Source organism: Carcharhinus amblyrhynchos, chromosome 12 (assembly GCF_965287045.1).
Source record: "Carcharhinus amblyrhynchos chromosome 12, sCarAmb.v2.hapA, whole genome shotgun sequence".
NCBI lineage: Eukaryota > Metazoa > Chordata > Chondrichthyes > Carcharhiniformes > Carcharhinidae > Carcharhinus > Carcharhinus amblyrhynchos.
The window spans coordinates 12,810,100-12,838,022 of NC_137335.1; the positions used below are offsets into that span (position 1 = coordinate 12,810,100).

General features: G+C 38.9%; 1 protein-coding gene across 2 annotated transcripts in view; it reads left to right on the top strand.

Moving 5' to 3' along the window:
- The window catches only part of ralgapa2 (Ral GTPase activating protein catalytic subunit alpha 2), a 474,330-nt gene that overhangs the window by 175,386 nt on the left and 271,021 nt on the right, over positions 1-27,923 (top strand). For both annotated transcript variants that reach the window (XM_080200068.1, XM_080200069.1), the window contains 6 exons: positions 3,303-3,443; positions 4,460-4,560; positions 6,779-6,872; positions 8,298-8,483; positions 20,344-20,502; positions 27,381-27,574. In XM_080200068.1, the coding sequence (XP_080056194.1) occupies positions 3,303-3,443; positions 4,460-4,560; positions 6,779-6,872; positions 8,298-8,483; positions 20,344-20,502; positions 27,381-27,574 (875 nt within the window). The remainder of the gene's footprint in view (positions 1-3,302; positions 3,444-4,459; positions 4,561-6,778; positions 6,873-8,297; positions 8,484-20,343; positions 20,503-27,380; positions 27,575-27,923) is intronic.

Below are 27,923 nucleotides of genomic sequence, written 5' to 3' on the forward strand. Positions count from 1 at the left end.
AGATGAGTTTTTTGAGACATTCCACTAGTCATTGGGACATACGATCCACGTCATTAGCATCACCCTGTACCAAAGTTTGTGAACAATCTTAGTCATTTGTGTGGTAAGCATAACCTCTTTTTTTGGTTTGATGGCAGCAGCCTGTGGGTAGAATATACCACTCGTGTTGCTACTGCATGGTAACGGCTAGCTTCATACATTGTACAAATTTTGAGAAACCTTATCCTTCCAGGGTAATCTGAGGTTGACTAGATGCTTTCCAGGGTACAAAATGGCAGCCTTAGGGCCATTTGTGAGTTTGTTTGATGTATAGCGATCTGATCAGGGTTGACAGTATTCTGCAGATTAGATTTGATGCAGCTTCTTTTGGCATCAAGCTTGCACCGTGAGCAAGTGGCTCTGGCCCTAATTGTGAAGTTGCCATTCTTGTAGTGCATGGAACTGTATCTCTCGATGCCTATGTTGAGGTGGGCTTGCAGTTGACGGTAGTAGAAAACCTATTGACAGATTTCTGAATTAGCACATCAAGGAACGAGTGTTGTTTCACTGCTCCAGTTCAAAGGTGACTTTGTGCTCAAGATGGAACCCATTAAGGTGAATAAGGAAAATTTGCAGCTGCAGGTTCAAATATAGTAAAGGTATCATTACATATTGGAAATGTGCAAGGAGTAGGAATTTAGGAGCCATTCCATCAAAGAAGCATTTCTGTGGAAACCAACAGAGATGTTTGCAAGAGCAGGACCCAGGAACACCATGCATTTGGACGTGAATGGATGTTGTTACAATCGAACTCAACTAAGCGAGTTGCTGAGCTCAAGTTCAATAAATGCAGATTCAGGCAATGGCAGCATGTCTAGGTAGACATGCATTGGTAACATGGTGCAAGTGTTTATTGCCAAGTGGTGCATTCATGAATAAGCTAGCAATTTCAAATGCGTACGTGGACACAACACTCCTGTCAATGCGCAAGTCCCGTGTGGTCTTTGCAAAGGTGAAGGAATTCACTGTATATGTGGAAGACTTCCTCAATAGTTGTTTCAACTCTCAGCTATTTGGCTCATTAATGTTGTGCAGAACCAATCACAGGTAAGATGGGATGTAAATTGACATCACTTTTGTGTCTTGGGCAGTGCGTACATACATGGGCGCATTAAGCCACAAGAACGAATCCTATCATATTCACCACTAGGCAGGTCGTTACTCTTGCACAAGTCCAACAAGCATTTTGTAACTTGTTTTCAAGCAGACCTGTGCGCTTACGCTTAGAAATGGGTCCAGTGGATAGAAATTTGGATACGTCTTGAACAGTGTGCATTTTGTTATTGTAGTCACGCTTTTTAAGGCTGACTATTCCAGCCCCTTTGGGCATACCGATATGCATGTCTGGGTTGGTGCTGAGACCTCTCAATGCTACCAGAGTCCACTTGCCAACCTGTCAGCACCCTCTTCTCATGCCATATAAATTATTGTTCCTTTTGAGATTTGGTATTCTTGCATCTGTCAGGATGAAAAGCTTTGGTAGCATGTCTCTTTCTTCAGCAATAGTCACTGAAATGTGTATAATCTATATTTGGTCAATAACCTATTTGTATTTTTTTTGCTCTCATTAAACTGCTTTTGGATCAGTGTTAATGATTAATCTCAGTGACATTTTGATGGCCTCTGTCATAAACTGAAGAAAGAGGAATGGGATGCAAATGCACAGGATTTATCCACAGATGTGTATTGCTAATAAATTGGTGTCAGCTCCTGAGGGAAAAGAGCCAGTAATAAAGCTGTAGATTTATCTTAATGTAGCCAAGGTTAAAATTTATTCTTTTGCGACTTTTGATGAGTTGTCCATTTTGGTTGGACATTTTTTTCACAGACTTAAAAACATAGATTAAAAGTAAACCCTAACATTTTATTTGCTGCTGCAAAGACTATGCTTATTATTTGATCCTTAAAAGCGTTTCTTTATTAATTGATGCCCCATCTACAGTGAAAGATAATCTAGCTGAAAGAGAATTTTTGTCCTGTAAGAAATCATGCTTCAAGATGATTGGCTTTCTGTCTGTGAATTGATGTTGCATATTCACACTACCTTATGGCTTATTTGTTTTTCTGTTATATGATGATTCAAGCTATTTTGCTATGGAGTGATATGTCACCTATTCAATTAAGCCCACAATAATATTTCTCGTATAAATGCATTCAATCCTAAATAGATAATACACAATTCTTATTCAAGGAAAATCTGCATTCTTGTCTCTCTTAACCAGGTCCTGTTGCATTTGACATCCATACATAAAGTCTTGAGCACAGTTAATCTGAGTTAGAAAAATTGTTAACATAAATACCAGATGGTTCACAAAATGCTCAGTCCACAAATCTCTATTTGATCCTGCAGGAAAAATCTTAAAAATTAAATATTTTGCGTGTAAAATGCACCATTATAAACAAGTATGGGGTATAAACCAGATACATGATGTATGCAATACCTTTACAGACATTGTTCAGTGTTTTTCATACAACGTGCTTTGTATGGGGCAATGGGCCTTAAAGTTAGGTTGCATTAAATGCAAAAATAAATTTGAAGACTTGGAAAGTGTATTTATTGCAGAATGGTTTGTAATTTTTTTGTCAACAGAATAGCAGATGGGATGAAATAGTTGTGCTTATTTCATAAAGTTACCCCCTAACTCTAGGTGTAGCAGAAGGTTTCATTTTATAATGTAAATAATGTTTGTAGTTCCATTCGTTTCTGAAATTTCCTTGTTCTGTTTTACATTTTCCTAGTAAGGCAAATTTAACTGCATCATTTATTTTGAACTCCATTCACTTCAAACAGCTCCTCCTGTACTGAAAAAGGATTATCGTTGCGCATGTTTACAATGCAGAGAGCAGTTGCTTAATTTTTCACACCAAGTTAACTTTGGTTTTAATTTTTGGTTTGGATTGAAAATTCAAAGGGAAAGAAAATGCTGTTAAAATTTACATTCCTTTCACAAGTTCTGCGAGCACAATACGTAATATAATTTATCTTTTACTACGTTACAAATTCCTTATAATTCAAGGGGTGGTGATACCTCCTGAACAACAGTTAGTCCACAGGTGCAAGTTGATTGGCTTTTAACTAGGATTGTCACTGAATCTGAGTAGACGTGGTCTCAAGAGTGACTATAGTTTAAAAAGAGGGGAAAACATTGAGAGCAACTTGGGTTTTATGTGTCAATTTTAAAAATGTTTTTGTGAAGCACATTTCTAAGGGAAAGATGCAGATTAGATTTCACTCACTGCCAAATGTTATTATGTACACATAGAAGATGAAGAGTTCCAACAGCCTGAAAGTGCACCAGATGCAGAAGAACTGATGTGTGGTTCAGTGCTGGATCAAGAACAAAAACTTGCCCATAGCAGCAGCACCTCTGACATAGCTGAACAACTCCAGTCTGAACTGCAAGGTACTGTGAATAAACTATACAACAACTTTTGTATACCAGGACTTGAGATTTGTTTTTGGGTGGGGGGTGGGGGTGGTGGGGTTGGATTGGGTTGGGTTGGTGGTTGGAGGAAAGTAAAATCTTTTCATTGAATGTAATGTAGTATCATTTGAAATTAATAATGATGGCAAATAGTAAGGATGTAATAGGATGAAGGAATCACAATAATGTGATGCATCAAAAGTAAATAAATTCCCTAGCCAAAGACTGATAAACATTTTGACTCCTAGTTTGGCGTTATCTAAGATCTGGGATGGTGCGCAGTGTGTGGAAGATAAAATTCACCCCAATTTGCTGGCAACAAAACTTTACAAACTCCAGGGTTAGTTGCTGAAATACAGGGCACTGCGTGTCTCATACTATTTAAGGATTTCGAGCCATTGAAGATGATGATAAAGTGCGCACTATTTCAAAAAGAAATGTTGAACACTCCATTGTTTGCTGTCCAAATTAATATAAATTTAAGAATACCTTTTATTTTTGTCACAAGTAGGCTAACATTAACAATGCAATGAAGTTACTCTGGAAATCCCCTAGTCGCCACACTCCGGCACCTGTTTGGGTACACTGAGGGAGACTTTAGCATGGCCAATGCACCTAACCAACACGTCATTCAGACTGTGGGAGGAAACTGGAGCACCCGTGTCGACAGGAGTCCGCACAGACAGTAACCCGAGTGAAGAATCGAATCTGGGTCCCTGGTGCTATGAGGCAGCAGTGCTAACTAACCACTGTGCCACCGTGCCACCCTATCACACCACCATGGAATGTTTTAATGTTGTATACTTTTGTATGAGGGATAATGGCATTATGCCTAAGATGTTTTTAAAGCTGGCATGGTTTGCTGATGTAATGTATTAAGCCTGTAAATTTAAAGACTCCCTTTACCAAAAAGATAGGTGTAAAATTTAGGAAATAATGAACTCTTTGCTTAAACCTCACATACGTATAAATTTTTTCTTGTATGTTTATTACAGGACAAAAGTGGGAGCATTCGGCTAGTTTCAGTAACTCTGATTCAAAGACTACCATTGTTGAGAACAGAAAATTTGGAGGAAAAGACAATGAAACTCCAGTTGTAAGGCGATGCATGAACAAAATTACCTTAAGTGTTTCTTAAATCTAGAATACAGTCAAGGGAGGATCAATCTTAAATATTGCCGAAAAGACAGACATACCATAAAGGGTTAAGGAGATGATGGGTGAGAAGGAATCAAGCTTTGGATGGTGGCAATAGAGTAGGAATATCAAGGGTTGAGCTGGAAAATTGGGAGAGCTGGGAACTCTTGGGAAGACAAGAGATCGTACAGGAGGGATAAAGAAGTTTAAAAGAGACTATAAATGCAATGAAGGGGCTTGGAGCAACAGCAAAAATCCCATGTGAATCAGCTCAGGGGGAGTTCAAGTTACAAAGGTGTGCTCCCATCAAAATTAAGGTGCGTAAAAAGCTGGTTGTAAAAATGAAGTAAATAGCAGATAACGAGTCCATATTTAAATTTGGTGATCCAGGTGATTGATATTTGGCATTCTTGCATTTATTCTGAGTGCACGACAAAAAGCTTTGGCATCAAGATGTTGGTAGGGTGAAATCAGCATGGGTATCAACAAACTGTTGTTTGAGTTTGGGAACAGACATAGCAAGTGATGAGCAGAAGCCATTTTTGGCATGTTATTTGTGCCTTCCACTGTGAAGACTGACACCTTCGAATTTCATATCCATCATTTCTTGCTAAAAAATCAGGCCTGAAGTGCACAGGCATCACACCCATGAGTCCAGCAATTTACTGTTCTTCATACAATATGGACTACATGCTCAGTTCCATCTTTGGAGCAGTAAGAAAACAACAGGAATTCTATTTTTTTTTTCTTTTGGGCTAATGTTCATTTTTACTGATTTACCACCTGAAAAAAGTTTAAAGTTTATTTATTAGTGTCACAAGTAGGCTCACATTAACATTGCAATGAAGTTACTGTGAAAATTCCCTAACTGTCACACTCTGGCACCTGCTTGGGTACACTGAGGAAGAATTTAGGATGGTAAATGCATGGCACCACTAGTTTAGTAGCAAAAACTGGGTGGCATGGTCAGGTTGGGCCAAACGGCCTGCTTCCATGCTGTAAACCTCTATGAATCTAGATGTACCTAACCAGCACGTCTTTCAGACGGTGGGAGGAAATAGAAGCAGCCAGAGGAAACCCACGCAGGTACCAGGAAAACGTGCAGACTCTGCACAGTGACCCAAGCTGGGAATCTAACCTGGGTCCCTGCCACTGTGAGACACAGCAGTACTGACTATGGTGCCACTGTGCCACCCAAGCCAAAGGGCCTGTACTGTGCTGTACTGTTCTATGTTCTAAAATGTGGTAATGTAGTGGCGAAAATGCATAAACACTGATTTCAATGATCTTTAATGATTATGGGACGATGGTAACGCGAGTTGACAACGAATTCCTTTTCCCAGCCTTCTGGATGCTAAATGCTTTGACACATGTGATTATGAACACATGTTAGGAACAAGACTTTTTAAAATTGTTACAATTAATAAGTTTTAAATTGTTACAATATGCGAGTTGATATTTTGTGTCAAATTCAATTCCCCTTTATTTCCTGCCCCCAGAGTTCAAAAAAATACAGTATAGGATTTGAAATTACCCAATTAACCTCAGCATGTGCATATTTAGGGAAGCTCTCCATAGGTAATAGCTGAGCTCATGGAAAATGAGATCATTGTTCAGCTTGTAGTCCTAAATGAAAGGCCGTGTCAAGCACAGCTTCAGTTTAGCAACACACATCTTTCCTCAAAGCAATCTGTTTACTTCTGTTAGGAAGTAATTATTGGTGCAAGAGCTCCATTGGTTATATTAATTATATAATAAATTGTGCATTATGTGGTTTTGCGTTCCTGTTTTCTCAAAGTGTGCCTTCCAATTTGTGAGCAATATCCGCAAGTAGTATTAAACCAATGCACTTGTGTGGGTAAACATGCCAGCACATTTTATTTTTAATTGGCAAGTTGATCGTGCTTACTTCAGAATGCCTCCGTTTTATATAAAAAAAATTCTAAAGAAAAGTTATGCCTTTGTTATTTTTGGACAAAGTACTTTGTCCTTTTCAACAAACTATCATTAACTTCTTTAAACGTAAATATCCCTGCATAGATATTTAAATATATACCTTTATGGAGAAAAGTATTTTTTATACATCCTGTTAGTTATTCACTATTTGAATGCATTGCAAAGCAAAATTAAGGGAGAAGCCAAATTTACACAATACTTCTCTTGAATTTTTGTTGCAGATCATGATACGTAGGAGCAGTAGTCCTGGTGAGCTAGAAAGCAATGAAGATGCACTTCAATCATCCCAAGGAAGAGACAGATTGAGAAATAAGAGTGAGTCCTGAACTCTTCATATTTTGGTCTGTCAGGCGAATAATTTAATTTTGTATAGTTTTATTTGGTGAGATTGAAGCAGATTTTGAACGGCAGTCCTTGCTTCCTCCCATCAGGAGAGAATCCATTTGATTAAAATACTTTACATCAACTATGTTATTTCCGTGTTCCACATTTAGAACTATCAAAGGACTTAAATTGCCATTGTTCACTTTATCTGGGCAGTGATGCCCATTGATCAACTGAAGTTTGACATGTTATCCATTGGGAAGTTTGATAAACTAGCTCTTATGTGATTTTTCAATTTCAGATTGATTATTTCATCACACCATATGAAGGAATTTATTTAGTTATTAAATTTGCAGTGTACTTTCTGTCCTTTGGTGGCTTCCAGCTTAGACAGTTTGAAATAAAAAGGCAGCATTGTCCTTGAGTTTATCCTGGTGGATTGATAGCAAGATCGTCAGTTCGGCATCATCTTGTCGCCAGGATTGGAGCATGGGTTGCTCATTTTGGAAAATCAGACAATTTGACCATGATTCCAAGTTGTTTCAATGTAGCTACTTTGCTTATTTAGATGATGGTCGGCTAATTCATCTCCTGCACTTTCAGATCTGTGCGCTGCTCACCCTATATGGAGTTTGTGTCTGTAGCCCTCCTTCCCTTTTGTGGCTTTGACATTTACCGTATCTGAGTTCTTCACGTTACTGAACTACACATTCGACTTTCTTCTCAAACATCGTCATCTTTCCATATTTATTGCTTCTTTCCTCCTATTCTTTAGCAAGAGTTTATCGATCGCTCTGGGATTCAGAAATCTCACATTTTTCTGCGGTGCAAAATAAAAATCTTTTAATTGTGTGGGAGGATAGAGTAGCTGTCAATCAGTGGTATTATCAAAATTGCTACAAAGACCAGCAAGAAGTGGCAATATCTAACAGTCACACACAAATAGCTGGACACTTACTATGGGGGAAATTAGAAATGCAACATAGGTGGGAACATGCTTTAGGTGCTGGAGACAAATTAATTCCTGGTCAACAGTGCATTGCAAGTACTGAGGTATTTGAGTATTAGTGTAATCACTGGATGTCAAGTTGTTTGTTTTACCAAACTGCTTTTCTGTTCCATTTGCATACAGAATGATCTAGTCGTCTTCTAAGTTTTTCTACTTTGTAATTGTGATATGTGAATTAATACATTAACAATGTGATAGGGAACTGTGTGAGCATTTGTAAAGGTTAAACTTTCATTAAACTGTTGCTAAAGAGTAAGCAAAAAATTTTCAACTCTGAAGCATGGAAATCTATCTCAAAATGATTTTGTATTTTAAAACATGCAGTTTTTATCTGAATTTAAAGGGGGAATTCGACATTCAACATATGGTTTTTTTAAAAAAACTTTTTTTTTCTCTGCTACAACTAGGTGAGAGTATCAGTAGTGAAACATCCAATGATTTTAATGGTTTCAATGAAACGGAGCTATCCTTATCTCAGTGGAAGACATTTGATGAAGAGTTAAAAGTTGATGTAGTAACTGATGATGCTATTGATGCAGATACAGCGCACAACTGGCAGAGACGAAGCTCTTCCAATGCTACCACCCTTACAGGTAGGGGATAAAGTAGAGCAGAACTAATGGTTTAACTTGCATTTCTTTATATATTATTTAAATGTTGTATTGTTTAAGCATTAGAAGCCTACACATCCTGTAGCTTGTGGAAAGTTCGGGCCATTCATTTCATGTTTAAACAAGATATTTTGTTTGTTCTGGAAAAAGCCACAACCAAAGACATTGAATACCAAAGTAAGGAGGAAATAATGAAACTGGGAGATGTTGGCTAAGCCACTGTCAGAGAGCTACTTTCAGTTTTGAAAACCGCATTATTGGGAAGAATAAAATACAGACTATGTGTATTGTAGAATTACAGGGCTGATAAACTGTGATAGGAGAAAATAATTTTGATGATGGAACTGAAAAATAACAGCAGAGATTAAAGAAGCATTTCACCAAGTCGTTCAAAATTGTTAAAAGAGTTTGAGAAGGTAAATATTGAAATGTTGTTGTGACTAGCCAATCAAGAACATGAATTTAGGGTTAGGATGAGTTAATTCTGCCTCCGCAAAATGTCATAGAATATGGAATACACTAATGATAGTGGCGACATTGAAGAAATAATTAAATAACCACCTGAAGTGAAAAATTGAAAGCAATAGAATTCTACTTTGAAGTAGAATGGGATTTTTGTTCAGAAATTTTTACAAATCTATAACCTGAAAGAAGGATAATCTAAGCTGTTTGGCCATCTGTTTTCTCAGCCATAAGGCCTGGTGATTTTATTTGAAATTAAGATACATAATTAAGTGTTTGGAGGGTGGCACGGTGGCACAATGGTTAGCACTGCTGCCTCACAGCGCCAGGGACATGGGTTGGATTCCCAGCTTGGGTCACTGTCTGTTTGGGGGCTGCATGTTCTCCCTGTGTCTGTGTGAGTTTCCTCTGGGTGCTCCAGTTTCCTCCCACAGTCCAAAGATGTGTGGGTCAGATTGATTGACTATGCTAAATTGACCCTAGTTTTGGGGAATGTCAGCAGCGTAAATATGTGGGGTTATGGGGATATGGTGGGATTGTTGTCAGTGCGGTTTCGATGGGCCGAATGGCCGCCTCCTGTATTGTAGGGATCCTGAGTCTCAACCTTTGAAAGGATAATAGTAATACATCAATTATGACTGCTCATTTTCTGTCATAAAACAAGCCATAGTATATTTTATTTAAAGTTCAACAAAATATTTTATTTGCATTGCAACAACTTGATGTTTATGGCGAAGGCACAGTGGTAGAGTGGTTAGCACTGCTGCCTCACAGCTCCAAGGACCCAAGTTCAATTCCAGCCTTGTGTGATTTTGGAATTTGCATGTTCTCTGTGTCTGCATGGATTTCTTCTGGGTGCTCAGGTTTCCTCCCACCGTCCAAAGATGGGCAGATTAGGTGGATTGGCCATGGTAAATTACCCCTTAGTGTTCCAAGATGTGTAGGTGAGATGTAAACGTGTGGGGTTAAGGGGATGGGGATAATAGAAGTGAGCCTGGGTAGGATATTCTGTCAGAATTGGTGCAGACGGGATGGGTTGAATAGCCTCTTTCTACAGTGTAGGGATTCTATCTATGATTGACTTTTAATGTTGAATAATATCCGAACATATTTCAAAATTAACACCTTGTATTGAACCAGGGTTGATTCGCTTGCTTAATGCTAATGTAGAGGGAAGAATATGCAGGGCAATGAGGGACAGGTTGTGGTTAAGTACGATTCTACTGCTGCTGATGTCCAGATGGGCATTTTTGAAAGGCTAGATCTATTCTCAATCTATCCTATTTAGCACATTGATAATGCCACACAATACAATGACAGATATCATCAGTGTGAAAATGAAATTTTATATCCAAGAACTGCGAGATGGTCACTTCTACCAACATAGCCATGGACAGATACATCTCTGACAGGTAGATTGTTGAGGTTGATGTTGGGTACGTTTTCCCACTTGTCCATTCTTTCATTTGCCAGACTGGGCCAGTGGCTATGATATGTTCTTCAGGATCCAGCCAATTTGGTCACTGGTGGTGTTATCGAGCCACTCGTAGTGATGGATAGTGAAGTCCCCCATTCAGAGTGCGTCTTCATCCTTTCCACCCTTGGTGCTTCTTCCAAGTGGTGTCTAACATAGAGTACTGCTTCGTCAGCTGAGGGAAATGGTAAACAACAGGAGATTTTCTTATCCGTGTTTGATCTGATGTTAGGAGATTTCATAGACACTGGAGTCAATGTGAGGAGTCTCGGGGCCACTCTATCTTGACAGTATAGCACCATAGTGCTGCTGTCATCTTTAGTGGGTTTGAACTGCTGGCGGGCCAGAACATGAAGTGGTGATGCCAGCATTGGACTTGGGTAAGCACAGTAAGTAGTCTCACAACACCAGATTAAAGTCCAACAGCTTGTGCTATCAAATAAACCTGATGGACTTTAATCTGGTGTTGTGAGACTTCTTACTGGGCCAGAACATCCCAGGGATGGTGATGGATGAATCTGGGCCATTAGATGTAAGGAATAATTCTGAACATATTAATATGTCAGGCTGTTGTTTTTCTAGGCTATGGGACAGCTGTCCCAATTTTGGGCCCGATGTTAGCAAGGAGGACTCAACAGGGCAGTGTGTGTCTATTCCTCAGACTTTTCTGTAGTGGGATAGTACAGCTGTGTGGCTTGCTTGGCCATTTCTGAGTGCAGTTAAGAGTCAGTTATATTGCTGTTGGTCTGGAGAGGCATTTAGGATAAGGATGGCAGTTTTTCCTCCTTAATCGGGGAGCCAGATGGTTTTTTGAAAGTAGTTTCATGATCAGCTTTTTATACTAGTTTAATTCACTGAATTTAAACTCCTCCAGCTGCCACGTTCTAGAATGTTAGTCATGATGTGGATATGCTGGCGTTAGACTGGGGTAAACACAGTAAAAAGTCTGACAACACCATGTTCAAGTCCAACCGATTTATTTGATAGTACACTCACTAGCTTTCGGGTTAGTCCCTTCATCAGGTGAATGGGTCCTGACGAAGGGACTAACCTGAAAGCTAGCGAGTGTACTATCAAATAAATCGGTTGGACTTAAACCTGGTGTTGTCAGACTTTTTACTAGAATGTTAGTCCAGGCTTTTAGATCACCAATTCAGTTGGATGACCACTATACCACTGTCCCCAGCATTATATGCACCCATATTGATGCACCTCTTGATTCCATTATTGCAATCAACATAAAGAAGAAATAGTCCAGGAATATAACTATTGTTCATGATTCGTGTGTCAATTTATCCATTAACTGCAGCACAGAGGGGCTACTTTAGCTTTGATCCCCGGGCTTACCTAAGTCTGCTAATTTCACTTGGAGCAGAGTTAAGGATGGCACAGTTGACTTCAGTGCTCCTGGGTTAATGAGGAAGAAACCAGTGGGGTTTTTTTTTTGTTCCTTAATTGCTGTCCAGTACTTACAGGTGAATGTGTGTACACACACTCATGGGTGCATATGTGTTTGAGTGCATGTATATGGATCGCACCATAACCATTCTCTTGGTGATGTTTTTGTGTTACAGAAACCAGGCTTGGTCTGTGTGTGAGCCTCTTTCCTTTCCGTGACTTTATCTTAAATTTCTTTTCCTTTTTTAGTTTTATTGTTTCTTGTAATATTATGTTTCTTTCTGTCTCATGTTTTAATCTTTTCCTTTCTCCAGCATTTAGTCCTCTTTTCTTTCTCCTCTGTTTTTCCTCTATTTGTTCCTCTGCTCTTTCCCTGCTCTTCTGCTTCACACTTCTCTGCCTTTGTGCTATCCAACTCAACTCATGATTTTCTGTTGGGAGTGGGGGGACAAGCTCAAAAATGATGAACATTTTAGACATTTAAACTTGTGAAATGTTCTGATGATTTTAATGAACACCACCTCACATTACTCAAGTTTTCACAGCAAAATAAAACATTCATTACGGTTTAAAATTCTGAGTCCTTTGCTAGTTCTAACTATGCCACTGGATATCTTGAAAACATTTTAAAATATCTGTTGTGTTTAGATAAAGACACTGTCAGAAGGAGTAAGTCTGCACTAAATGCCTTGATTTGCAAAATCTATTACTGTCAAAAACCATTTCTTTTTGTATGAAATGATCTTCAATCTTAAAAGGACTCCCTAGCATAGAGTACATACAGGCTTTTCTAAGTGAAATTTTCAATGGAAAAACATCTGAAACGAAGACTCTAGGGAAAGATTTTTTTGAAAAAAGAAAACATTCTCGTAAAAATAGTACTTAAAACCCACAGGCCAATCTTTCTTTTATGTCCTCAAATAGCTATATTGTACATGGGGATTATTGTCACTAGCCTATTACTGTTTTTGTTCACTGCAGTGGATGGGTGATGTGGGATGTTTTGAGAGTTTTGGATACTGTTCAGCAGTTCTGGACTGCAGCATGTGATCCAAAGTGTTTTTGTTAAGGCTGAGTTTTCATTAACTACTTACTTTGTAATGTGCAAAGTCTTGCCAACAGCATGCATGCGTGTCCTGTAAATGTAATTTCACATGCTGTGATTTTTTTGGACAAACTTTCAGTAACCTTTCCATCAACCCTAATTATACTCATGTTCATTACGTTGAACCCAAATTTTGTTTTAACCTAGACATACCTAACTCTTGTCATTCTTCTAATTTGAATGACTGTTGGCTGCCCCTGTCAGTCATGGTTAAGACCACAGAGAGTTAAAGTAAAGAAAAATAATAATGAGGTGAGATGCAAATTTAGCTGTGCAGAGCATTCTAATAATTGAGTCTAATGTCCTGTCTTTAATAATCATCACTCTCTGGTGTAACCAACAGTGACATCTTTGAGAAGTGTAGTGACTGGCTTTTCTGACTGAAGTCTTCCAAGGCTAATTTCTACTCTACTTTCAGCTACACGTTTGTCACGTGTTTGATTAGGTGAACAGCAATACAAAGCTGGAATTATTTATAAGTAGTGAAAAGTACCTGCCAAAAGCTTTCACAATGAAATTTAGCATGCTGAACTCGGCAGTTGTAATGTTACTTTCCATTCTTAATTTTATTCCAGTTTGATTTTTTCTTATTAAAACTGAATGGCTGTAAGGGGGTAGTGAGGAACGTGCAAGATATTAAGTGTGAAACAAGCTTAGGTGAAAAGAGGCTGATAAAATGGAATTGGATAAACACGTACAATCCATAGAAGGTGTTGGTGCAGAAGGAGGCCATGCAGCCCATTGAGTCTGCACCAACATCAATCCTACGCCGATCCTATCCCTGCTAATCCCTCTAGCATATGACATCGAGGGACACTAAGGGTTAATGTAGCATGTCCAATCAATCAACCTGCACATTTTTGGACTGTGGGAGGAAACTGGAGCACCTGGAGGAAACCCACGCAGACACGGGGAGAATGTGCAAACTCCACATAGACATGCAAGTGAAGGTGTAGGAAATTTTTAGGTGTCATGTAAATGGCTGCAATGATGAAGGGACCTAAGGAGTCTTGTGGATTTTTCTGCCCCACTTGCTGCCACTGGCAGAGACCATCAGTGGAAGTGGAATTTTCCCACCCACCTGCCGGGGAGGGGAGGCCGACCATGCAAAGTTTCATTGACCTCAGGCGGGATTTTTACGGTTTTGAGGGAGAACGCAGTGGAAACTCCCACCCAGAGAATCTGGTGAAATGGTTCGACGACAATAACCTCTCCCTGAACGTCAGTGAAACGAAGGGGATAGTCACTGACTTTAGGAAGTGTAGTGAAGAACGTGTTCCTGTCTACGTCAACAGCAACGAAATAGAAATGGTCAAAAGCTTCAAGTTTCTGGGTGTTCAGATCACCAATAACCTGTCCTGTTGGTTAGAATTCAATGTCAACTTGCAAATTTGCGTATTAATTACAGATGCAGAGGTTCCTGTGTCCTCCCCCATCTTGATTTTGCTCTTTGTTGATTACAACTGTAGCAAACGCAGGCTCTGCTCATGCCTTATTAATAGTGGACATATTATGGTTACGCTTCCCTGCCGGCTCCAAGCTTTCCACGTGGTGTGTAGCTCATTGATCCTTCGTTAAATTTAAATATTCTTGTACTGCCTTGCCTTTCATCCGCATCCTTTTCTAAATGCCCTTGCTGCATTGTAGACAAACAAATGTCCATAAACTTGCAACGGCATGCTGGCACAGTGGTTAGCACAGCTGCCTCACAGCACCAGGGACCCGGGTTCGATTCCCAGCTTGAGTCACTGTGTTTGTGTATGTTTTGCACATTCTCCCCATATCTGCGTGGGTTTCCTCCAGGTGCTCCAGTTTCCTCCCACATGCCAAAGATGTGCGGGTTACGTTGATCAGCCATGCAAAATTGTCCCTTGGTGTCAGGGGGTTAGTGAGGTAAAGAAGTAGGGTTATAGGGATAGGACCTGGGTGGGATAATGGTTAGTGCAGACTCAATGGGCCAAATGGCCACCACCTATGAATTCTAAATGATTGGCGTAGTGTGGCCTTCCACACCTAAAACACTCCACTGCTTTTAACTTTTTTTTTCTGAAGGCTTCTTTCTGAGTTTCGTGCAGTGCCCCTGCCTAGGCACTACCATTAGCCTGCTGAATATGTTTGGCATGCCTAGCAGCAATTTCCATATCCTTCAAAATTTCTAGAACCTTCTTAAAAGTAAGTGTGACTTCCCCAACAACTGACACTGAATGCTGTCCTTGTTAATTTCGCAGACCAGCCTGGCTCTGAGCATACCTCCCAAAACTGCCCTGAAATCTGTCTTCTGAAAGCTAATGTATTTCCTCCACAATGTTAGCTATCAATTGACCTGGTTTTTGAAAATGTCTATGAAATTTGAATCTTTGAGCAATTGCTGAGAGCTTGGATTATGGTGATTCTGAACAACTAAGACTCATAGGAAGTCTGCTCCGGCTTCTGTGCTGTGGCCAATTTCTCATCATCTTGATTCCTCACTCCCGCACACACACAGAGCTATTGAGCATTACTTTGCCGCATCTTCTATTCCATTTGCTTAAAAAAAATGCTGTAACCTGTCTATGTATTCAGTCCCATCCTCAGGTCACTCATTAAACTCTCTGACTGCCCCAGACATAGCCATGATGTTGCTGACTTGAAATTCCATCGAATAAATTCACAACTCACCGTATGCAACCTGTATTGCCAAGCTGAACAAAGAACAACTTTGCTTTGTGTTCCATTTCCGTTTCTCCCTTGTCACCAAAAATGTATAACGTGTGTCCACAAATAAAGTAGTTGCGTGCATTGTTAAAAGAAGGATTTTCTTTATACAAATGAACAATGAAGTTTAACAAAACAGCAATGAACAAGAGCACTAGAACTGGACTGGACTTGCAGCACCTTCTTGCAGACTGAAGCCCTGCCCAAATACCCCACATGTTCAAAAGGGAGAAGGATTTATAAGATTACTCATTAATGAAGTAAAACTCACTGATTTGTAGATGTCAGTTTATGATTTGAATATTTTGTAAAGTAAAGGCACACTCTGCTGTTTCCTTCGGCACTTGAAAATAATAAATTTGGCTTTGCTGCTTTAACCATTTGATCTTTTCAGTTTTGCTTGTACCATTTTCCTTGACGTGTAAACATTTTGGGCCATCGTTAATCTACATAAATCAGTCTTCACAGTTGAGAGTAATATTCCTGACATTTTCAGCAAACTATGAATGAATCAATGACTGGAACTCACTTTTAACTTGAGTAAAAAAGTATTAAAAAAAAGTAGTGGTGCTAAAAATGTAAAAGCCCCCAAGACCTGATGGTTTCTATCCTGCGGTTTTAAATGAAGTAGGTGAGGAAATTGCTTTAGCCACAATCTTCCAAAGATTCCTATTCAGAAAATGCCATTTTAGATTGGCAAATTGCAGATATCACTGCATTGTTTAAGAAAATGACATCTGTCAGAGGAAGGCGTACTGAATCTTATATAGCTGCTAATCAGTTATTTATGGAATCATTCTAAAGATGACTGCAATATGTTTACTGTAATTAGATTTCAAGTAATTGACACTTTTACTTGTGCCATTAAATCATCTTCATATGTAATTTTCCAATTAATGACTCATTAAGAAATTAACTATCAGGATATAAAAGCAATGGAACATGAGCAGCACCTGTTCAAAAAGAATTCAGAAACACAGTTCAGCATCGTTAGTGGCAGTGGTAGGAATTGGTGAGGTTTGGAAAACCTACATCAAGAATTGGATTGACCATGAATGATTCTCTTGCAGTTCTACTTTTTGTATCTATTGTGATTGATTCCACAAATTTCACAAAAAGCTGGAGAGTTGTAGTGGTTATTTCCTTAGTATTTTCTAAATGCTGGAATGAATTGCAACCCAGAAACAATATTCAGTCAAATGTGCCTTGTTGTGTTGCTAAATAAATTAATAGGGAGATAGCTGATTCCACGTGATCCCTGGTTAAATATCAAAGCATACTTATTGCATTGAACATTGACATATCATACATTGCATTTTAGTTGAGGATTTTACAATAATCATGGAGCAAATTGAATATTGAAAGAATGCTTTGCAGGGTAATGTAATCAGATGTATTGGAAATTTATAAGTCACTTGAGTTGGTGTGTAATATGTATGCTGAACTATAAGAATATTTTTTCTAAAGCTATGCTTCAGTCATAAAAATGTGTAAAACTGCACTCTGGAACGATTCAAGTTGGACGCTGTGGATGGTACACACTGCTGTTTCTGTGTATAGTTAATGGAGAGAATGAATATTTAAAATGGCACCCCATCCACCACCTTCAACATTCATTCCTTGTACCACTGATGCATGGTGACAGCAACGGGTACCATCTACAAGATGCACTGAAGCAACTCACGAAGGCTCCTTCGAAGCACCCTCCAAACCTGTGACCTCTACCACCTAGAAGGTCAAGGCCCGCAAGTGAATAGGAACATCAACTACAAATTCCACTCCATCCAGATTGGAACTACATTGCTGTCATTGTCGCTGGGTCAAAATCCTGTAACTTCTTTCCTAACAGCACTGGGTGTGTCTAAACCACGTGGCTTGCAGTAGTTCAAGAAGAGGGTTCAACATCCCCTTCTGAAGGGCAATTAAAGATTAGCAATAAATGCTGGCCTAGCCAGCAATGCCTACATCAAGTAAAAATAAGGTCACTATTGTGTCAGATGACCATAGACTACTCTCCCCTTTGAGGGGGAGAACTGACTGGTGATGATTTAAACTGAGGATCACCACACCCTCAGGTGACGGGCAAAGTTGAAATGGTGGGCCTTCATGAATAATCTCAGTTGGTACAGGAATTGAGCCCATGCTGTTGGCATCACTAACCAGCTACCCAGCCAATTGAGCTAAAATAACTGAATAAATAAAAATTACATGAAATACAATACAGCATAAATTCTTTCCACACAACATGTGGCACTTTGAAATGTTTCAGTATTTTTGCAATTACATGTCATGACAGAGACCAGCGGTTTAACACAATTCCCAGTCCTCTGTCCTTGACAGTTTCCTATTCTCATTGAACCTGCTGCATCCCTCAGCATGTAGCCTTGAACCTTGAAATATGCCTGGTTACAGCATTCGTCATGGACAATTCTTTGAATTGTAAGACCAACAAATTTTGAGCAGACCAAGGATCCTCTTTTGCTAAGTTGATGGTCCTGCAGGAGAAGCTGATGTTTGTCTTGGACTGTATTCACTGGTGTGACGATACTGTACTCTTAAGAAATGTATTTATATTGTATTTCTTGTGAGGGGTACGTTTAAAATTCATCTCGTTTGCCGATTTGTCTGCACACTAGGCAGCTCCATGCTGAGAATGCAGCAGAATAGTTGGTTTTAGATAATGGGGTGTTGGTTTTAATCTCAGTTAATGCATTCTTGTTTATTCTGTTCTTTCTCCTGGGGTTTCAGAGTAGGAGTTTTGAATGAGTTGATTGACAGAGGCAGAGTCGATGGCGGAGCTAAGCTTGCAGGAAAGACACACAGATCTCTTTGATTTTTAAATGGTCAGTTGCTGCCTGGTCCTGGAAGAAGCAAGAGATTTCTCTGTCTCTCTCTCTATCCCTGTCTCTTGAGGCTGCTGTTTGGGCTGTCAGAAGACAAGTCTCTCTCTCTCTCTTCTCTAGACATGTTCAAAGGCCCTAGGACTGTTAACGAGTAAAACCACATAAGCCTTTGTTGTTTGCTAACTGACTTTGAAGAGAAGTTCAAGTCTATAAAAGGAATATTGCTTAAATTGGAACTAATAGCGATAGGTTAGTAGTTAAGAACTATATCTTGTTTAATTTAAATTGGTAAAAGTTAAGCTAATTCATTCATTATAGTTAAATTTTATTGCTAAATAAAGTTTGTTTTGATAAAAGCTTCCTACTATGTCAGAAGCATCACACATGGAGCAAAACACCATACCCTCTCACTAATGCCAATATAGAAAAACTATAGGGGTCTATATTGGAGTCTAATTGGGTTTCTGTTCTGGTACCCTAACACAGGGAAGAACCCATAGGTCATGAGCAGAGGAGGGAGACTTCCAACTCACTTTGGCTCATCCATGAAGAAGGACCTGACAGTTTCCCTCTAATCCAACTGTTATCCATCACAGCAGCCAACTGTTTCTTAAGCTAGTTAGGTTCTTTTCTCTACTCCTCTATGGAGGAAGTTATTTGGTGTGTTGATCTCTGTGTGACAAGAACTTCATGAGATCAGTCCTAAATTTACCTTCCAATAGTTTGAGTTTTTGCCCTTCTATTATGGTGTAATTTGAAGTAGTGTAATTGATTTGTCTTTTTTCTATACTTTACATTATCTTGTATGATTCCATAAGGTCACCTTTCATTTGCCGCCTTTCAAGGAAATTTCTTCAGTACTTTTAACCTGATCAGGACTACTAGCTTGGCTTATTGTGACTAATCATCAAATATTGTCTTTATTGCACAAGGTCTGTATTTTTTGTGGCAAATTTCTAATTAGTACATCTGATTTATAATCTGAATAGTCAAACTTGATTATTACATAGGTCTCTGAGACCTTCCAGCTCTTTAAAATGTTTTGTGGATTGCATTTTGTAATTCTTTTCAGTTATTTGTGGAAGTTCAATATCTATTATCCTGCTATTAATTTGTTCCTCCAAAGCTGGTGGTCAGTTTCATTCCTTTATGGGTTTGAAAATTGTCCTTGTATCTTGGTGGCTGGAATTGGACTCAATACTGCATCAGTGATATGATCAGTGATTATAGCTTTCTGTGTAATTTCCCTCTATTCTGTGCATAATACATTTTAAAACTATCTTTGTCGCCAAACCCTTAAATTTATGATGCCTGCAATTTTATTTTTGAGAAATAACAATCATGAAACATCTTGCTCTTTACTACAGGAGCAACTCAAAGAATTTTAAGTCTTTTAATGTTAATAGCACATTTAAAAATGAGCCAACAAGTGACTATAGTATAAAGTTATTTTCACCATGTATTTAATCCAAAGTGTTCAGCATAGTTTTGAAGTATGTCTATTGTCGAATTGTCTTCCAATTTTAAATTTAATACATGTATGTTACTGAAATTTATGTGACTTGCAACTGAGAACGACCATTTTGTTTAGAATAGGCAAAGAGCTTTGAAAGTTTCTGTTGACCTAAAGTAAAAAGCACGTGCTTAATTCTGAACTAAGAGAGGGTTTTTGTTGAGGGCCTAAAAATGATGTACCTCCTGAAGAAAAAGCTGTAGTTCAGTCTGAGGCTAAATATCTCAGAATGAGTTCTTATCCCTAGTAAGGACAGGTATTTAGCTTGAACTTGCAAAACATTCTAATGATACATTAATTTGGTGCATTAATTTAAAGAAACCCATGGTGTATATTTTTCTGTTCCCTCTTAGGTTCTGATACTGCCCTTCCTACCCTCTCAGCAACTTGTGCACAATCCCACCTCTCCACCCTTTCTTCAGCCTTCCCCATGCAACCTGAATCCAAGGACTCCACCCCACTCCTGGATGAAAAACTGCACCAGTCTGTCATGCAAATTCCTGAGGATCAGGGTACTTTTTTTTGGTTGATTCTTATATTATTTTTATCTCTGGAGTGGGGGTGTGGGGGTAATAATTCATTTGGTTCATTGAGTTTTCTGAAAATAAATGGTGCAAACAGCCCCATTATTTGCCATTTTTTGACACTGTGATTTTTATTTGAAAATCTTAAATGAGATATGAATGATCTTAGTGTTGCAATACTCACATCATTGCAAGTAAACAAAGAAACTGCTGAACATTGAGGCTAGTTCTTCAATATTGATTCTTTGTTTGTATCTGAAAAATCTTGATGTAAGTTTCAATGTGTACATGTTTAGGGAACAAAGTAACAGGAATTTGTATGCAATAGTGCTTGTTATAGCATGTTAAAGTTACAATGAATTTGATTGAAATTACTTAAATTAGTGACCAACAGCTCAGCACTGAAGAGTTGAATTTGCAACGTACAATGGTTATAGTAGCAAACCTGAATCAAATCTCCAGGGAAAGGATTGTAGTGATTTTGCTTCTCTATAGATATGATAAACTGTTGAGTAAGTAGGAGAAGCAACTTCACTGGATTGTTTCACGATCAAAGTGAACGTAGTTACTTCCAGGCCAGCTGCCTATTTTAATTCCACTTGCCCTTCTGATAATTTTCACAAAGCTTGCAGCATAAGTAAGTTGACATTTCAGGGTTGATGCAAAACCATTGACCCAACACACTAATTCTGTCTGGTCCTACGCAGATGCTGCAAGACCTACCGAGACGTTGTCAGCATTTCCAGAATCTGCATATTTTGCTTTTGTTTCGTCTTTGATTCCGTTTTTGCATTGTTCAAAAATACAAAAGAAAGCTTTGTGCTTATTAGCATGTACTTTCAGCATATTGGCTTCAGCACAGTTTCAAAAAAAACTCTCCTCTTTTTCCAATAAATATCTGATGCCACTTTCAAGGTGCAGCTTGCTGCTCAGGGCAGTGCTGCCTGCCACGTTATGTTCCCTGTTGGTGAAATTGTCCAATAAGAAGAACACATCAACCAATGGGAATTGGTGGATAGATTTTCCTTCCTGTTCTTGCACCTGGGCATTTGAGATTGCTTCTGCATGATAGAGAATTCAAGCAGAATGTATCACGTGGCTCATGCTTCAATAATTGACTGCCCAATTTTCCATCAGTTATGTTGGGTACGTAATCCTCCTTACCCGATGCTCCACCATGATTTACTGCAGACCACCTTGTTTGCCCAGGAAAACAACAATGTAAATGTTCAGTTGGCATTGAAATGCAGTTCTGGGCAAAGCTTTTTCTTATAGTCCTGACATTCAGTCACCATACTTGGTGACCTTTCCTGGTCATAAAAGATCACTTTTTTTACAGACAAAACTGTCTTTTGACTGGATGGGTGAGACATCCATCAAACTTCTGTTTTATTAGAAGTGTCAAATCGGCACTCAACTGGTTCAGTTAATCCCTGACTGCCTTGCAGAATACCCCACTTGAAAATAGTCATAGGCGCTCTCGTGCCACTAATTGTTGTAGATGCCATGATCGCTTCTTGCTCTACTTCTCCAGGGTTGTCTAGGGAGTGCATTGATAGGATCTGTAGAACTGTCTGTTCATTGAATTGACCTTTTTTTTTAAACAGGGCTGGGATGGTTAAAGCTATAGTTGAAATAAAGCTGATTAGGTGTATTTGGCCTGTTTTCTATGGAAGATGGGTTTTTTTTTTACAATGAAACTTGGCATATTTGCCCATAACAAAGTACAAGTGCATTAATGAATATATTTAGAAGTTTAAATTAGGACTGCTTTATATTTTAGTTTGAAATTTATCTGAAAAGTATGTACAGCTGAAATAGTGATCCTGATGGTACAGAAAATACCCAGTAGGGGGTGCAAGATTCAAATCCAGAGCCATCTTTAAAACTAAGACACCTTTTGAAGTCATAGGTGTCTGGTATTTTCAAAACCAAGTTTAATTTTCCTAAAATTCATGGTTCTATGAAAATGTTAATCACCTGTTGGGTAGGCCATTTCAAAGATCAGTAAGCCTCCCATTGTTTTTGAGCTATGGGGTTGATTTTCATTTTGAGTAGGGAGATCCTCCAGCAGACAGGATTGTCTGTCCTTTATAGAGCTTGGCCAAATTTTATTCTGTTGGAATCAATTTTTTCTGTTGAAAGAAAGGCCGTGAACGTAGCCCAATCCATCGTGCAAACCAGCCTCCCATCCATTGACTCTGTCTACACTTCCCGCTGCCTCGGCAAAGCACCTGCATTATCAAGGACCCCACACACCCCGGACACACTCTGTTCCACCTCCTTCCATCAGGGGAAAAAGCTACAAAAGTCTGAGGTCACGTACCAACCGACTCAAGAACAGCTTCTTCCCTGCTGCTGTCAGACTTTTGAATGGACTTACCTTGCACTAAGTTGATCTTTCTCTACACCCTAGCTATGACTGTAACACTACATTCTGCACCCTCTCGTTTCCCACTACACAAGGAACGGCATACCTTGTGTTGTGCGCAAGAAACAATACTTTTCACTCTATACTAATACGTGTGACGATAATAAATCAAGTCGAATCAAACCAGTGGAGTGAAAATTGAGTGGGTTTTGTAAATTACAGATGAGCTGCTCTACCAAGCCACTGTCCAGCAGCACCATATAATTCTAATATTTTTATCCTGTCATCATGCTCCATCAATAGATTGCAACAATATGTTGTGTCACCATGTCACCAGTTTGTTAGCTTAATCTGGAGAAGTTGTTGGCAGTAGGGGAGGGGGGGGGTGTTGCTCTTTGTAAAGCTGCTTTTAAAATCTTGCTTCACAGTGTAATTTAGCCTCTTAAAAAATGGAAAAATTAACATTGACATTTGAAATCTAAAATATTAACTGGACCTTACAAATTCAGCATCCGAACATCTCAGCTTTGACTTTGTCTCAGTTGGAATATACAATAACACTGTTTTAGTTGGTATTTTTAATGGCCATCTTAGTATCAGACAGGGATTGTAATATGTAATCATTTTTCTCTGAAATGTTTTTGGGATTGATTAATTGATAGCTGGATGTACTTAAGCCCTAGACAAAAACTAAAATGCAGAAAGATTAAAGTAGGGATAAAGTAATTGTCGCACTATAGACAACAGGGCAGCCAAATATGCATTACAATTGGATCATGGTTAAGCTAATCCACAGTAAACGAAGGTTATTCTGCTGAGATCTTGGGCCAGGATGGAGCATTGAAAAACCAATGGAGGCCAATCAGGCCAGCTTTAAATGCAAAAATTGCACATTATTGAATTTATGTTTGATGTCTCAATCATATTTATCAGCACACCAAATGATCACATTAGGAAAGAATGAATTTTAGGAACAGACAAGTGCATTGAGAGGATGAAATTCAGAACATTATTTGGCACTGCTGCCCAGCGCTAGCCACCCCCCACACAACCATTTTGGTATAAAGACATTGGTGGGTAAGTAGAGAGGATTCCAGAACTCCAATATCACAATTAGTCCTAGATCATATCTAATAAAACCACCACAACCATTATGCCCTGATCCAACTTCATTCAGTAATGCAGAAAGAGACACGCAATTCTGCCCAAACTGTAACTCAAACTGTAGCTTTGAACGACTGCTTAATTATCTCTGCCTGAAACACATTCCATGAATGCAGCTTCCATATAAACCATCGTAGAGTCCCTACAGCACAGGAGGCAATTTGGCCCATTGAGTTATACTGACTGTCCTACAGAGCATCCCACCCAAGTCCACCCCCTCTTCTATCCCACACATTTACTCCACTAATCCCCTAACCTACACATCATGGGACACTAAGGGGCAATTCAGCATGGACAACCCACCTAACCTGTACATTTTTGAACAGTGGGAGGAAACCAGAGCACCTAGAGGAAATCCGCACAGACATAAGAATAACGTGCAAACTCCAAACAGACTGTCGCCCAAGAATCAAACCCAAGTCTCTGGTGCTGTGAGGCAGTAGCCCTAACCATCGTCCCACTTGCTGCCCCACTGGAACTGAAAGACAATGTGCTTATAAACACAAGGTGTACTGAATTATCTTGTTGCATGCAACAATTAGCAGCTATTCAACTCATTCCAAAAAGAGTTGAAGATGATAGCTGGAGTGCAAGTTATGCGTTGGGAAGGTGACTGAAGTTGTTTGAAGGGGTAAGATTTGAGGAGACTTCAAATATTTAAAATTGGGAAAAGGGGTGAGTTTAGGAAGAAAATGTCTCCTGTCATGAAGTAGAGCGAAACCAGAGTTGAAATAGTGAGGCTATGAAGAGATTTATAAAAGAAGGTAAAAGTTTTGAAATTGAGTGAGACAGGAAGTTGATGTAGGTAGAAGAGGATGTGATACAAATGTATTAATTAGGAACAGGAGTAGGCCATTCAGCCCTAGAGTCTACTTTGCCACTGAAAAGATCATGGCGGATCTGAATGTAAACTTAGCTCCACTTTCCTACCTACCCCTGATAACCTTTCACCCCCTTGTTTATTAATAATCTACTACCTATATCTTAAAAATATTCAAATGCTCTGCTTGCACCACTTTTACAAAGAGAGTTCCAAAGATACTCAACCCTCAGAAAAGTTTTCATTATCTCTACCTTAAATGGATGACCCCTTTTTTTTAAACAGAGTCCTAGATTCTCCCACCAGACGAAACATTCCGTCTACATCCAGGACCCCTCAGGATCTTGCATGTTTCAATCTATTTTTACTGTTCTGAACTCCAGTGGATACAAGCCTAACCTGTCCAACCTTTTCTCAAAAGCCAACCCTCCCTTTTTTGTATTAGTCTAGTAAACCTTTGAACTTCTTTTAACGCATCCTTTCTTAAATAAGGTGACGAATATTGTACACAGTACTCTGGACACAGTCATTCCAATGCCTTGTACAACTGAAGCATAACCTTCTTTCTTTAGTATTCCATTCCATTTGCAGTTAAGAATATTAGCTTTCCTAATTACTTGCTGTACCTGCATTCTAACTTTTTGCGATTCATGCATTAGAGCACCCAGATCCTTCTGCATCTCAGACTTTTGCACCGTTTAGTTGGTATGCTTCTTTATTCTTACTGCCAAAATAGACAGTTTCACGTTTCCCTACTCCATTTGCCAGATTTTTGCCCACACACTTAACCTATGTTGTGTCTCTTCATAGCCTCCTTATGTCCTCTTCACAATTTACTTCCCTACCTATCTTTGTGTCATCAGTGAATTTAGCAATCATACCTTCTGTCCCATCATCCAAGTCATTTATATGAATTGTGGAGAGTTGAGGCCTTAACACTGATCTCTGTGGCACACCACTCCTTACGTCCTGCCAACTAGAATATGACCCATTTATGCCCACTCTCTGCTTCCTGCTGGCCAGCCAATAATCTATCCATGCCATTGTGTTATCCCCTACACCGTGAGTTTTTATTTTCTGCAATAATCATTGTGGTGGTGGCTCATCAAATGTCTATGAAATTGAAACATAGTGCATGCACTGATACTGCTTGTAGATGTAGATAACAAAACTTTGAATGGGATAAGCTGACGACAGTAGTCTTGGATGAGTTAGAATGTTTGTAGATTATATCTTGGTAGTATTGGAGAAGTCAAATGTACTTTTGCAAAAAGTGTGAATTATTTTGTTTTACAAAGGTAGCAGAGCTGAGGTATGAATGCAATGTAATGGGATTGTCACTATAATATTGCAATATCATTTCATTTTGATTTTAATGCTCCAATTTTGAAATGAAAATCCAATTTCTGGTTTAATATGACTTGTATAAGGGATGAGTGAAAGAGGTAGACAAGTATTAGCTAATTCCCCAGCACACTGTCCAATACTGATGTATACAATATAAGGCCAGCAACAAATTTGGCATGTGACAGCTGCAGTGGAGAATGTTTACTTGTCCCTCCTGAGGATTTGTGCTGTTTGTTCTTCTTTGAACTAATTTAACATTGCTTACCCAAAGTCTCTCAATTAAAATCGGATACCCATGTCTCTCGTGAAAGAGATGAAATCACCAGGCTTACAGAAATCAATATACACAGAGCTTTGAAATTGATTTCAAATCAATCAGAGAGGACTCCAACTTGAATATTTTTTCCGCTGAGAAATCAAGTTTTAAGAGTCAAGAGCAAAGGTGCAGGATGTCACCAATGTTGAAAGGAGTAGATGAGAGCCTGTATTTTTGGAGAGATGCTGGTTAAGTAAAGGGAATATAGCAGATGTAGTACCAACAGATTTTCAGAAGGTATCTCAGGAGCTTTTTTACACAAATATAGGTGTTGGATCTAGCATCCCATTTTTTTAAACATTTTGTTACACAAGTCATCAGTAATATTTTAACTAATTTGAGAAACAAGTCTTAATGAATAGATCTGTATGTAGGCTAGTAGGTCCAGAGATATTGGCAGATACTATCCTTAGTATATAAATCCTACTGTCATGTTTAAATCTGTCATATCTTTGAATCAAACATCATTTCATTATTTATAGTCAAGAGAGAAGGAGTCCAAGTTGTGTACAAAATGTAACACATCTTTAACAATTATTCCCCTGTCCCATTGTTTCATAAATATAACCTCTGCATTTTATTTATGGAGGTTTGGACTGAGTATATTTGCCTTCCATAACCCAATGTTTAACAGCATATTGGCACAGAACAAATAGATTGCCTTTGCTTGTTGTACCATAATTCCTCTAAATCAAGAGAAAAATCGCTGTAGTGTTCTTCATATACTAATGATTAATGGAATCACTGGGAGCTTGCACAATTGTTGCGCAAGAACTGAAGAATACATCATGGCTAAACATTTTGAACAGTGTAAAATGTATTTGACATATCGTTATTTTGATCTACAGATAGTAGTGAATGCCCTGCAGATGAGTGCAGTATCATTGCTGGAGGAAACCTCACTGGTTGGCATGCTGATGCAGCTGCTGTGCTATGGAGAAGAATTTTGGGCATTTTGGGAGATGTCAACTGCATACGCTGTCCTAAAATCCATGCCCTGGTCTTTGAGTATCTATATGAACTCTGGCACAAACTAGCTAAGGTATTTTGGCTGCGTAATAGTTTTTCTTAGATAACTTGTACATTTTGTATCAGAGAAACTATGTTATATCGTGTGTATTTATGTGCATTCATAATTGGTAAATAAGGAGCTGGTTCTTCGGACATTATAATAACCAGCTCCTTAACACCAAACGCTGTCTCAAAATTTCACAGAACAGCGTGGAAGTGATGGGCCACATAAACTCCTCCTTCTGTGCTGGAAAATGTACTTGGATCACAATGTTGGCTATCCAGTGGAGGCAGAAAGAAGTCTCACAACACCAGGTTTAAGTCCAACCAGTTTATTTGATAGTAATCCCACAAGCTTTCGGAAACGGTATTCCTTCGTC